This window comes from Hypanus sabinus, chromosome 7, assembly GCF_030144855.1.
Source record: "Hypanus sabinus isolate sHypSab1 chromosome 7, sHypSab1.hap1, whole genome shotgun sequence".
NCBI classification, from domain to species: domain Eukaryota; kingdom Metazoa; phylum Chordata; class Chondrichthyes; order Myliobatiformes; family Dasyatidae; genus Hypanus; species Hypanus sabinus.
Genome location: NC_082712.1, coordinates 83,405,165 through 83,418,638, shown reverse-complemented (window position 1 = coordinate 83,418,638; position 13,474 = coordinate 83,405,165). Strand labels below are relative to the sequence as shown.

At 47.6% G+C, this 13,474-nt stretch overlaps 1 protein-coding gene across 1 annotated transcript in view; it reads right to left on the bottom strand.

Moving 5' to 3' along the window:
* The window catches only part of LOC132396912 (ephrin type-B receptor 3-like), a 76,349-nt gene extending 64,840 nt beyond the window's left edge, over nt 1–11,509 (bottom strand). The window contains exon 1 of the mRNA XM_059974998.1: nt 11,321–11,509. Within this exon, the coding sequence (XP_059830981.1) occupies nt 11,321–11,372 (52 nt within the window). The 5' untranslated portion in view covers nt 11,373–11,509. The remainder of the gene's footprint in view (nt 1–11,320) is intronic.
* Between the last annotated feature and the right edge of the window lie 1,965 nt (nt 11,510–13,474).

Here is a 13,474-nt window from a genome sequence, read left to right as displayed (position 1 = left end):
GACTGGTGAAGCATCCAGACAACAGTTGTTGTATGTACAGTCTCTCCCGTCTCAGCCACTGAAGCTTGTAACTCCTCCAGAGTGGTCATAGGTCTCTTGGTGGCCTCCCTCACTAGTCCCCTTCTTGCACGGTCACTCAGTTTTTGAGGACGGCCTGCTCTCGGCAGATTTACAGCGGTGCCAAATTCAGGTTACAGACTCACCTGCAGTTGGACCTTCCAGATACAGGTGTATTTTTACTGCAATCAATTGAAACACCTTGACTGCACACGGTGATCTCCATTTAACCAAGTACGTGATTTTAAAACCAATTAGTTTTGATTTTGTATGTCATATTAAAGGGGGTGATACTAATGCAATTATTTTGTGTTTTATATTTATAATTAATTTAGACCACTTTGTAGAGATCTGCTTTCACTTTGACACAAAAGAGTCCTTTTTTCCTGTTGATCAGAGTCAAAAAAGCCAAATTAAATCCACTGTGATTCAATGTTGTAAAACAATAAAACATGAAAACTTCCAAGTGGGGTGACTACTTTTTGTAGGAACTGTACGTTCCTGAAACTTTTACACAGTACCGTCTATACGTATGTGCCTCAGATTTTTGCATAGTACTGCTATACCATTATTTATGACTTTTGCACAGTACTGTACACAGGTACATCAAGTTAATAAAAAGTGTTAGGAGTTACAGAGAAAAGGCACTGCAGGCAGGCAACGTGCAAGGTTCAGCATTCTCCTTCTGGTTTCCACTCCCTTCCTACGCAGTCCTGATGAAGGGTCTCTGCTCAAAACGTCGACTGTTCATCTCCCTCCACACAGATGCTGCCTGACTTGCTGAGTTGCTCCAGCATTTAGCTGATATCGCTGGCATACTGTTCATGCTGATCAATGCATCGCACAGTAGACTAAGGTAAAACGAGAACCAATATTGAAAGACCCAGACAGAGTGGAAATGGAGAGGATGTTCCCTATAGTGGGAAAAGCCTAGAACACAGCCTCAGAAGAGAAGGGAGTCCTTTTACCACAGAGATGAGGAGGAATTTCTTTAGTCAGGGGGTGGTGAATCTGTGGAATTTATTGCCACATGAGGCTGTGGAGGCCAAATCATTGGGTATATTTAAAGTGGAAGTTGATAGGTTCAGAATTAGTGAAAGTGTCAAAGGTTGCAGGGAGAAGTGAAGAGAATGGGGTTGGGTGGGATTATAAATCATCCATGATGAAATAGTGACTCCACTCGAGGGGCCAAATGGCCTGATTCTGCTCCTATGTCTTATGGGACAATGCAGAACGAAGTGCAACAGCTACACAGTAAGTGCAGTGCTCAAGGTCTTAACGAGGCAGGTTGCATCACCAAGGGTCCTTCTCATCGTTGAAGAGTCTGACAACAGCAGGGTAGAAGCAGTGCTTGATCCTGCTGGTATGTGCTTTTGTACCTTCTGCCTGACAATGGTGGGTACAGGAGAGAACGTCCAGGATAGGTGGGACCCTGGACTATGTCGGCTGCTTTCCTCAGTCAGCACGGGTCCACAGAATGGAGTCGGGTCTCCTTGATGAGCTGAGCTCTGTTCACAGCTCTCTGCAATCTCCTGTGGTCCCAGGCAGAGCAGTTGCTGTACCGAGACATAACGCCTCGAGACAGAATGCGTTCTGTGATGCACCGACAAATACTGGTGAGGGTCAAAGGGGACATGCCAAACTCCCTCAGCCTTCTGGTGGTGGGGCAATGAGGGGTGCAACGTACCTGGGATGGACTGAATCTGATCTTGACAAATACCACAGCAGGTTTAAGATGCTGCAATTCCTAATCCGTACACACTTCCAGTCCATTTACTGTGCCTTTTACCCAGTGGTTAGGTCATAATACCTGCAGCCTGAACCTCCACAACTGACAATGAGGCATTAGTTCAAAACCTGCCAGGGTATTTAAAATTCTGGAGTGTGAGGTGACCTTATAGAGGAGTGTAAAATCACGAGAGGCAAAGAGTTCATTCCTTCTGTGCCATGGGTGAACACGGTCTTTCCAGGACCATGATTGTTCTTGGCAAATTTTTCTAAAGCACTGGTTTGCCATTGACTTCTTCTGGGCAGTATCTTTACAAGACACTGCCCCCAGTCATTGTCAAAACTCTTCAGAGATTGTCTGCCTGGTGTCAATGGTCACATAACCAGGATTTGTGATCTGCACCGGCTGCTCAACGACCACCCACCACCTGCCCCCAATGGCTTCATGTGACTCTGATCCATTCTTTGGGTGGGGGGGGGGGGGTGCTAAGCAGGTGTTAGACCTTGTCCAAGGGTGATCTGCAGGAGCTCCTTACTCTTTCTTTGGTCGTGACGCATCTCCACACTGCCACCCATAGATAACTCAGCAGGTCTACGGAGAGGAGTAAATTGTCTCTATCAGTTCTGATTACGAGTCCCGGCCCAAAATGTCATTGTTTATTCCTCCCTGTAGATGCTCTTTGGCATGCTGAGTTCTTACACCATTTTGGGTGTGTTGCTCTGGATTTATAGCATCTGCAGAATCTTGTGTTATACCTGTAGATAAGATCTTCCTCCCAGCATCGGAAACCAAAAACTGGTGGGTATAGGCTTACGATAAGACAGAGGGGCAACTTTATCCCCCACACAGAAGATTATGTGTGCATGCAACAAGTTGTCAGAGGAGGTGGCTGAGGCCGGTACAATAATAAAACTGAATTATTATTTGTAAAAATATACAGATAGAAAAGGTTTAAAAGGATACAGGCCAAACACAGGCAAATGGGACTTAGCACTTTGGTCAGAATGGATGAGATGGGCCGAAGGGCTTGAATCAGCATTGTAAGACTATGACTCCAAGCCTTGCTAACAAGTCAACTTTCCCATTCTAGATATGGATCTTGTACACCTTCACTAAACTGCCTCTTGTGCATTAACATCTGCCCTTAAGTAAGCAGACCAGGGGCAGCACAGCAGCTTGCATAATGGTTTACGTTACGTCACCGGCGATTGGGGTTCAATTCCCATCACTGCCTTTATGGGGTCTTGTACATCCTCTCCCGGCGACCTCACGGGTTTCCGACCGCATACATCACAAAGACATACAGGTTAGCAAGTTATGGGCCTGCTACACTGGAGGGATGGCAACATTTGCAGGCTGCCCCCAGTACATCCATGGACTGTGCTGGTTGTAGATGTAAATGACACATTTCTCTATGTTTTGATGTACATTTGATAAATAAAATCATTCTCTTATCTGTCCTCAAATAGCCACGCTCTCGTCTCACTTCTACCATCAGGAAGGAGGTACCGGAGCCTAAGGTCCCAGACCACCAGGTTCAGGAACAGTTATTACCCTTGAACCAATGTGGATAATTTCACTCACCTCAACCCTAAACTGATTTCACAGACACACTTTCAAGACTCAAATTCATTAACTCAATACTTTTAAATTTTAATTTGCACCCTTTGTCTTATTTTTTCACATTAGATGTTTGTCAGTCATGAATTCTATTCTATTTCTTCATTTTCCTGTAAAAGCCTGCAGAAAATGAATCTCAGGGTAGTATATGGTGACCACTTTGTGACATCAGGCTCTTGAACTAGTGGGGATAACTTCACTCACCCACTGAAACGTTCCACAACCAATGAACACAGCTTCCAGGACTCTTCACCTCAAGCTCTCGATATTTATCGCTTGGTTATTTATTATTAGTTCTTTTCTTTTGGTATTTGCAAGGTTTGTTGTCTTCTGCTGACTGGTTGAAAGCCCAGTTGCTGCAGTCTTTCACTGACTTTATTATGGTTATTATAATATGATGGATTTATTGATTATGCCCACAAGAAAATTGCTCTCAGTATCGTACATGTTCTGTGGTAATTCATTTATGTTGTACTTTGTTAGGTATACCTGCTCATTAATGCAAATATCTAATCAGCCATTCATGTGGCAGCAGTTGGCCTAACCAAACATCAGAACGGGGACGAAATGTGATCAAAGTGACTCTGACCACAGAACGATTGCTGGTATCAAGGTAGTTTGAATATCTCAGAATCTGCTGATCGGCTGGGATTTTCACACACAACAGTCCGAAGAGTTTACAGAGAACGGTGCAGGGAAAAAAACCGGAGAGCGGCAGTTCTGTGGGCGAAAACGGCTTGTTAATGAGAGAGGTCAGAAGAGAATGGCCAGTCTGGTTCAAACTGACAAGAAGGAGACAGCAGCTCAATAATCACACGTTACCACAGTGGTGTGCAAAAGAGCATGGTGAACCTTGAAGTGGATGGGTTATGACAGTGGAAGACCACACGGGTTCCATTGTGGCCACACTGAAAATAAATTCACTGCATCATTACTGTACACAGAGCTCTAGATGTGGTCCCGACAACAGCTCAGAACTGCACCGTGACCTTTTACGTACAGCACAAATCCCCTCACAATGATGAACATTCTGTTCAATTTCCTTATAACGCTCTGTTCATTCAGAAACCCTTTGTAATATGACATGACTCAGATCTCGCTGCATCTCAGTTCTTTAATCCCTCACTTAGATAGTCATCTTTGCTTACATTTCCCTTGCAAATTTCGACCACTTTATACTTTCCCTACCTCATACTTCAGTTGACAGTATTTACCCACTCACTTAACCTATCTATACCCTCCCCTCCCCCTCGTCACCTCCTTATCACTATTTTACTTTCCTACTTATCTTTGTGATAGGCACCAGCTGAGCAACTGGTACACATCACAAGTCCTGCTCGTGCGACCACTGACCTATCCTGAACTAATTGGAACAATATTCCATTCTGAATATTGTTTTCAGTTCCAGTTACCTCGCTGTAGGAGTCTGGTGACAGGGTGGAGATATGTCTCTACTGAAGAAGGTGTCAGGTGCTCCTTCCCTCCATTAGCCTGCAATCACCCTTGGGAATTCCACACTGCCCTCATATTTACCTGGTCCATTTCCAACACCTCCCTCCCCTTTTTCGACCTCATTGTCTCTATCTCTGGAGACAGCTTATCCACGGACTCTCACAGCTATCTGGACTATACCTTGTCCCACCCTGTTACTTGTAAAAACACCACCCCCTTCTCTCAAGTCCTCCGTCTCCGCCGCATCTGCTCCTTTTTTCAAAGAAAGGGGCTTCCCTTCCTCCACCATCAACACTTCCTTCAAACATCTCCTCCATTTCACACATCTGCTCTTATCCCATTCTTCTGCCACTCAGCCAGGGATAGGATTCCTCACGTCCTCACCTACCACCCCACCAGCCTCGGAGTCCAGCACATGATTCTCTGAAACTTCCACCATCTCCAACGGGATCTCACCACCAAGCACAACTTTCCCTCCCCTCTCCCACTTTCTGCTTTCCACAGGGATTGCTCCCTACGTGAATCCCTTGTCCATTCGTCCCTCCCCACTGATCTCCCTACTGGTGCTTATCCTTGTAAGTGGAACAAGTGCCATACCTGCCCCTACACCTCGTCCCTCACTACCATTCAGGGTCCTTCCAGGTGAGGCGACACTTCACCTGTGAGTCTGTTAGAGTCATCTACTGCGTTCGATGCTCCTGGTGTGGCCTCCTGTACATCGGTGAGACCCGACATAGACTGGGAGACCACTTCACTGAAAGCAGGATCTCCCAGTGGCCACCCATGTTAATTCCACGTCCCATTCCTATTCCTGTCGTGATGAGGCCACACTCAGGTTGGAGGAACAATACCTTATATTCCGTTTGGTTAGCCTTCAAGCTAATGGTATGAACGATTTCTCAAACTTCCAGTAATGGCCCCCACACCATCCCCCCAACTTCACCATTCCCCATCCCTTTTTCCCCTCTCTCATCTTCTCCTTGCCCACCCATTGCCTCCCTCTGGTGCTCCTCCCCCCTTTTCTTTCTTCCTCCCATGGCCTTGTCTCTTTCACCAATCAACTTTCCAGCTCTGTACTTCACCCTTCTCTCTCCAGGTTTCACCTATCACCTTGTGTTTCTCTCTCTTCTCTCCCCTCTATCCATCTTTTAAATCTACTCCTCAGCTTTTTTTCCTCCAGTGCTGCTGAAGGGCTTCAACTGTTTATTCTTTTCCTAGATGCTGTCCAGCCTGCTGAGTTCCCCCCCCCCCCACCCCCACCAATTAGGGTCACGTGAAGCCACGGGATCAGGTGGTGGATGGTCGTTGAGCAGCCGGTGCGGATCACAAGTCCTGGCTATGTGACCACTGACACCAGGCAGACAATCTCTGAAGAGTATTGATATTAGCTGGGGTCACCCGTCTTGTAAAGACACTGCCCAGAAGGCAGTAACAGCAAACCACTACAGTAGAAAATATTGCCAAGAACAATCACGGTCACGGAAAGACCATGGTCACCCATGTCATACGACCTGGCACACAGTAATGGTGATGCTGCTGGTAGAAAGATGCCTTTTAAGATAGAATACGTGCAGAAAAGATTCACAAAGATTTTGCCTGGACTCGCAGGGCTGAGTTATAGAGGAACGTCAGGGTTTATTCCTCACAGGGTAGGAGACTGATGGGCGATTTTACAGAGGTGTACAAAATCATGAGGGGGTAACCGTGCTGCCTTTTCCCCCCAGGGTTGGGAATCAAGACCTTGAGGACACAGGTTTAAGGTAAGGGACTGAATAGGAGGGTGTTCAGTAAATGGAACAAGCTTCACTCACATCAACACAGAACTGATTCCACAACCTATGACTCACTTCCAAGGTCTTTAAAACTGTTATTCGTTTATTATTATTTTATGTGCTGTATTTGCAGACTTGGTTTTTTGCACTTTGGTTGTTTGTCAGTCTTTGCGTGATTCTGTTCTATTTATTTGTTCTACTGTGAATGCCTGTAACAAAATAATCTCAGGGTAGCGTGTGTGGACATACATGCACTTTACTTTTGGACTTAAGATGATCCACAGGTATTTGGACCTGTGATGGTCTTGGAAGTTCTGGAGTTTGTGAAAAAGCCAACATCAGGGCACCCAAGGTGGCAGACACCATTTTTTTTGGCAGTGGGCAAACTACCACCATAACCATGTCTCTGGCTTTTGCATCCCCTGCTAATAAAGGAGGTTCCCAAATACCAGGAACTCATCAATCTGGGAATTCTCTACCTGCCCCATTATCTCCATCAGGACCCCAACCAAGTTTCCCCATCACAAAACCCAGCCTCCAATCTATACTTCTCACCGCCTTGGGTGACGGAGGTGGCTCTCGGCTCTGCGCCGGTATTCACAAACTCTTCCCACCCCTCCACCCCCATCTCCCATCCACCATGTGACTTTTGGCACATTTCTCCCCCCCCCCAACAGCAACAGTCAGACAAGATCAGCGTGCCCCTCGCTAACGTTCACCGAGGAGAATGGCAACTCCTCTACCCGTACCGACAGAGAGTTACACACACTGCTCAGAGGACACAAAAATCTACCACCAGGCTTGAGGTCAACTTCTGTCCCGCTGTTACAAGACGATTGAACAGTCCCCTAGCGCGACAACATGTTCTCTTGATCCCAATCTTCGTCGCAGTGGCCTGAGACCCTATGAACTTTATTCTGTGTTGGTCCAGATCTGTTCTGGAACCCTCATGCACATGCAAGTGCAATTGCAAAGAAAGGATGGCAGTGCTACCTGCAGAGAGTCTGCAGAGATTCAGCATGGCATCTAAAATTACAACAGATGTGCGAGGGAGAGTTTATTGACAGGTTGCACTACAACATCATTTATGGAAACACTAACGCTCTTGAATGGAAAATCCTACCAGTACATCAGGGGTAAAACCCTCCCAACCACTGAGCACATCTACATGAAACACTGTCGTAGGAGAACAACATCCATCAGAGATCCCCACCACCCAGGCCACGCTCTTTCCTCATGGCTGCCATCAGCTAGAAGGTCCAAGAACCTCAGGACTCACACCACCAGGTTCAAGAACAGTCACTACCCCTCGACCACCAGGCTCCTGAACAGAAGGGGATAACTACACTCACTTGCCCACCCATTCAAATGCCCCCACAACCACTGAGAAGGGTCTCAGCCCGAAACATTTACTGTTTATTCATTTCCATAGACGCTGCCTGACCTGCTGAGATCCTCCAGCACTTTGTGTGTGTTGCTTTGTTGGATTTCCAGCTTCTGCAGATTCTCTCATGCTTGTGTCACTTTAAGAACTATCTCACGTTCTTGTTATTTACTGCTATTTATTTATGTTTACATTTGCACAGTTTGTTGTCCTCTGCACTCTGGTTGATCTTTCACGGATCCTGTTACAGTTACTGTTCTATCGATTTGCTGAGTATGCCCGCAGGAAAATGAATCCCAGGGTTGTATATGGTGACATGTAGTTTGATAATAAAATTTACTTTGAACATCAACTGTTTATTTCCCTCCACAGATGCTGACTGACCAGCCAAAATCCTCCAGTATTGTGTGTCTGTGTGATGCTCTGTTATTGATTTTCCACTGTACTACCTCGATCTACAGATGTGGTGGAATTATCTGCAGTAAGAGAAAGATTTTCACTACACCTACAATTTATCACCCAAGGTGTTCTACAGTCAAGCCTACTACCCCTTCCGAGGCAAGAGATTCTGCAGATGCTGGAAATCTTGAGCAACATACACAAAGCGCTGGACAAACTCAGGTTTATCCCTCTCCATGGACGCTGCCTGGCCTGGCCCGCTGAGTTCCTTCAGCATTCTGGAGCAGCTCGTCAGGGCTACCCAGATGCTGGTTTAATATCACTGACAAATGTCATGAAATTCGTTGTCTTTGCGGCAGCAGTACAATGTTAATAAATGATAGAGAAAAAACTGTGAATTAAAGTGTGTGTGTGTATAAACAAAATAGTTAAATCAAATAGTGCAAAAATTGTAATAAATAAGTGGGAAGACAAAAATTCAGAAATGTGATGGCAGAGGGGAAGACAAGAAGTGAAAATCTTTAAGTAGGGTCTGGGCTGAAACATCAACAGCTTACTGTTTTCCATAGATGCTGCCTGGCCTGCTGAGTTCCTCCAGGTAGGGGTAGGGATGTGTGTGTGTGTGTGTGTGTGTGTGTGTGTGTGTGTGTGTGTGTGTGTGTGTGTGTGTGTGTGTGTGTGTGTGTGTGTGTGTGTGTGTGTGTGTGTGTGTGTGTATGGAAGAAGTTGTTAATGAATTGTTGACTGTGTGTCTTCAGGCTTCTGTACGTCCTCCCTGATGGTAGCAACGAGAAGAGGGCTGATCCTGGGTGTTGGGGGTCCTTAATGATGGACGCGCCTTTTTGAGGCATGGCTCCCGGAAGATATCCAGGATACTGGAGGCTAGTGCCCATGGTGGAGCTGACTGTTTACAACTCTCTGCCAGCTTACTTTGACCCTGTGCATCCCTCTCCCCAGACACTGCCTGACCTGCCGAGCTCCCTCAGCGTGTTGCTCTCGCATCGACCAGCATCCCCGCAGCCATGTACTAACCACGCCCGTCAACAACCCCTGCCGTCGACAGCAGGAATAGATCACAGCCACTTGGACGCTCGTTTGCCCCACAAGCTTTCCCCAGAGATCTCGCCCCGTTGACTCCCAGTCCCCCTCTCCGAGGCCTTATGCATGGTTCCTTTGTGAGGGTTAATCCCACGCTCTCTCCTCGGGAAACTCCTATTAAAGCTGTTCCCACCCCCTTCCCTTTCAAGAAACGCGTCACAACTACCAGCAGTACACGGACAAAAAACATAAAACATGCAATGCTCTTCCTTTCCCCCCTCCCCTCTGCATATGTTGTCAATTGTCTTAAAGCTGCGTCGGTTTACTGAATAGTCCACCCCATACCCTTGCACTGCAAGAAAATTCTGCTGGTTTAATCTACAAACGCCCGTCAGGATTCCAGAACATTGGCGAATAATTTTTCTCTCTCCAATAGACACACACTCACGAAAAAGTCACATACACAGGGGAAGGAAGCAGGCAAAACAATAGGTTAGGTTGTTTTCCCTTTAGGGGGGAGAGGCTCACACTCCAGAAGGTAGAGCCGGCTGACTCACAAGTATTTTACCGACTCAGATTACAATGGCATCGGGGAGTGTTCAGGGAACCAAGGAGAAAACGTAACAGGCTCTCAACACCCCATCCCAACTTAATGGATGCCAATCCGAATAGCTCAGTGGTTTTGTGGGGGGGGGGGGGTGTTGAGAGAAAGGACACCTCCCCCTTTACTCTCCTCTACTCTATCCTCTACCCCCTCAAACTTTCCCCAGGCCCCTGCTCCCCAGCACACCCTGCCCAACGCCACACTATTCGGATTTCAACCAAAACTCTCGCCATTTCAGAATCCGATTTAAAACGACGTTAAACCTGTTGTTTTGCGGCAGCAAGTACATTTCAACACACAACAGTAACAAAAACGATAAATTACTATATATAGTTAACATTTTTTAAAATGTTTTAAAAAATTCTCCCCTAAACACCAGCCGCTTCCCGTTTCCCAAATCCCCTTCACCAAATAACTTCTCACTCCCCTCTCTCTCTCGGTTTGCCTCCCCATCTTCTCCAGCACAGACCCAATGGGCAAAAGACCACCCAGACCCCAGCTCTGGCAGGGCAGCGCTGGCTCCCGGTTTCCCCCCGAGTGCCACTGAACTTGTTCCCAGTCCAATCCGCTCCTCCTCAGGAAGGCAGATGGTGTTTGCCTCTGACCAGAGCAGAAACACCTTCTCCACACCTCAACCACCTTTTGCCCCCACCTCGCGTCTTTGTCCTCCCCTCGTCTCACGCTTCTCCAACCTCTCCAAAGACCCCTGTCCCCCTCTCCCCAGCTTCTCAAGAAATTAACCCACCTCCTTCTGTCCCGACAGTCCTCACCCAATCTCTCCCTCTGATCCATCTACAACCCCCTCAGCCTCGACAATCCCCGTCGCCTCTGAAGCTTCACCGTAAACTCCCAAATCCAAATGCGCTCCACAATCTGCTGATCCCGTTGCCTCTCTACAATCCGGAACCTCCTAAACCCGACAATCCCTTCCCCTATTCTGCCCTCTAAACTGACAACCCCTTCCCCTCTCTGTACCCTCAGCGCGACTCTACACTAACAATCGCTCCCTTCTCTATTCTCTCGCTATACCCTCTTTTTCTCTCCTCTCCAACCCCTGTTCTATACTCTTGTCTCTCTGTGCTTTCCTCCCCGCTCTAATCCACTCTCTACTCCCCTCCTAACTCTTGAACACCCCCCCCCCCACCGTTCCCTACCCTCCTTCGCCAGTACCCTTGCACTCCAACCCAGCCCTCTCCCGACGCGAACGGCTCCGGCCGGAGTTACGCCGCGGATCCCAGGGGGGTGGGAGATTTTTCCTCGGATACCTTCCAACGCCATCGCGGCGGGCAGCAAGCAGCACAGCAGCCAGGGACCCATCGCGGCCGGTGTGCCGCTCCCGAAGTCAGCGCATAGCAAACAAAAATCCGGCGTAAACCTCTCACTCGGCACAAACTTTCCTCCCGTCCGCACAAAACTTCGCCAGCGTCTGCGACTAAAAGTGGCTCCTAGGCGCCCGGGGACCCGCCTCCTTCCCCGGATCCGCCCCTCCATCCTCCCATTGGCTGTCTCCTCGAGCCCCCGGGAGCGTTCCGCTACCTCGTTGGCTTATCGCTCTGTCAATCCACGCCGATTGATAGCCCCCAAGATATTTAACCCTGTAAAAACTTGTCAACTTTTCCTCGCAAGAAAATGTGAACTAAAGCGTGCTTTTGCAATCATTGATGAGATCTCCATGTTGGCAATCTATCACATTCGCAGATCTGACCTTTCTTTAGTCAGGAAAATTTGCTTTTTTTGCATTTACGGAATGTCCATTTTTGTCTAATTTTCCAATCAACTTTTTTTTGTGTGCTCGTGTCCGGCAGATTTACGGGAGAGTGAAAAGCTGATGCATTGCAGATCGGTCTCTCTCCGAAAAATTCCAATTTTAATTGTCTGCAGGTCTCGTTAAATTTGTTCCTCAATTCCTTCCGCGCACCTAATGCGCGTTTTTGTTCTTTTTGCACATGGCGAATCCGCCTCAAGTCTGCACACAAAAAGGATCTTTCTGCAGCGTTCACACCTCTAGCTGCAAGCGACGGGTTCTCGCCTCGGCGGTGACACCAGCCAGTCCGCGCGGTGCCAGCGCCCCCTGGCGGCGCCGCTTTGCTCCGTCCCGTAGATGCTGCTGAGTTCCCCCAGTATTTTCTGTGTGTTTCTTTGGATTTCCAGCATCTGGAGATCTTCTCGTGTTGACATTCCCTGCTCCTACAGCTCTGGCCGTGTGTGGGGGTGGGGAACCATTAACGATGAACACTACCTTTTTGAGGCATCTCTTCTCGAAGATGTCCTGGATACTACGGAGGTTAGTGCCCATGATGGAGCTGTCTGAGTTCGCAACTCTCTGCAGCTGATGTCGATCCTCTGCAGAAGCCCCCCCCCCCATACCAGAAGGTGATATAACCAGTTAGAATGATCTCCATAGTACATCTGTAGAAATTTGCGAGTGTCTTTGATGACATACCGAATTTCCTCAAACTCCAGATGAAATATAGCCCCTGTTGTGCCTTCTTTGTCGCTGCATCGGTATCTTGAGTCCAGGTTAGATCCTCAGAGATGTCGACACCCAGGAACTTGAAATTGCTCGCTCTTTCCACTTCTGATCCCTCTATGAGGACCAGGATGTGTTCCCTCACCTTACCCTTTCTGAAGTCCACATTCAGTTCCTCTGTCTTACTGATGTAGACTGCAAGGTTGTTGCTGTGACACCACTCATCCAGCTGGTACATCTCGCTCCTGTTCACCCTCTCATCACCATCTGAGATACTGCCAAAAATAGTTGTACCGTCAGCAAGTTTATAGATGGCTTTTGAGCACAGTCATGGGTGTAGAGAGAGTAGAGCAGTGGGCTGAGCAAGCACCCCTGAGGTGCACCAGGTTGCCTGTTCAAGGTTCAAGATTGCTTTTTGTCGTTCTTCAGTACGAGTTTAAATGGAAACAAAATGATTTTTTCTCTGGATCCAATCCTCCAAGAGGACCACAACCTTGTTGGAAGGATTGGAGGCTTGTGTGCCTCAGTGACCCAGACAGCCATGTTGGCTGGAGTCAGGGCTTTATGCTTTAGCTTTGGTAGGGTCACCCATGCCAAACAGGTCAAAGGGTAGAGGTCAGAATAAGACTGGTCCACTGGTCCTTCAGGTTCGGGGGTTCAGCTCAGGGCCAACAACCCTGACTGGTCAAACAAAATAGTTATGGAAACAGCAATGAAGAATTCGTCTACATATGGGTACTATGGTATTTCTGAGTCTCCACCCAGGACTTACATGACTGATAGGAGAGAAAACCCAGAGGAAGCCACTGACATGATGAAGGAAGCCCTGAACACCGCCAGAGATAGAGGAGCTTCAGGGCTGCCCTAATGCTAGCAGCGTAAAGGGCCATCGTTGTGTTGTTGTCAGATCCAATATGGCAGTAAAATTCAATAATCATTCAAATAGAAA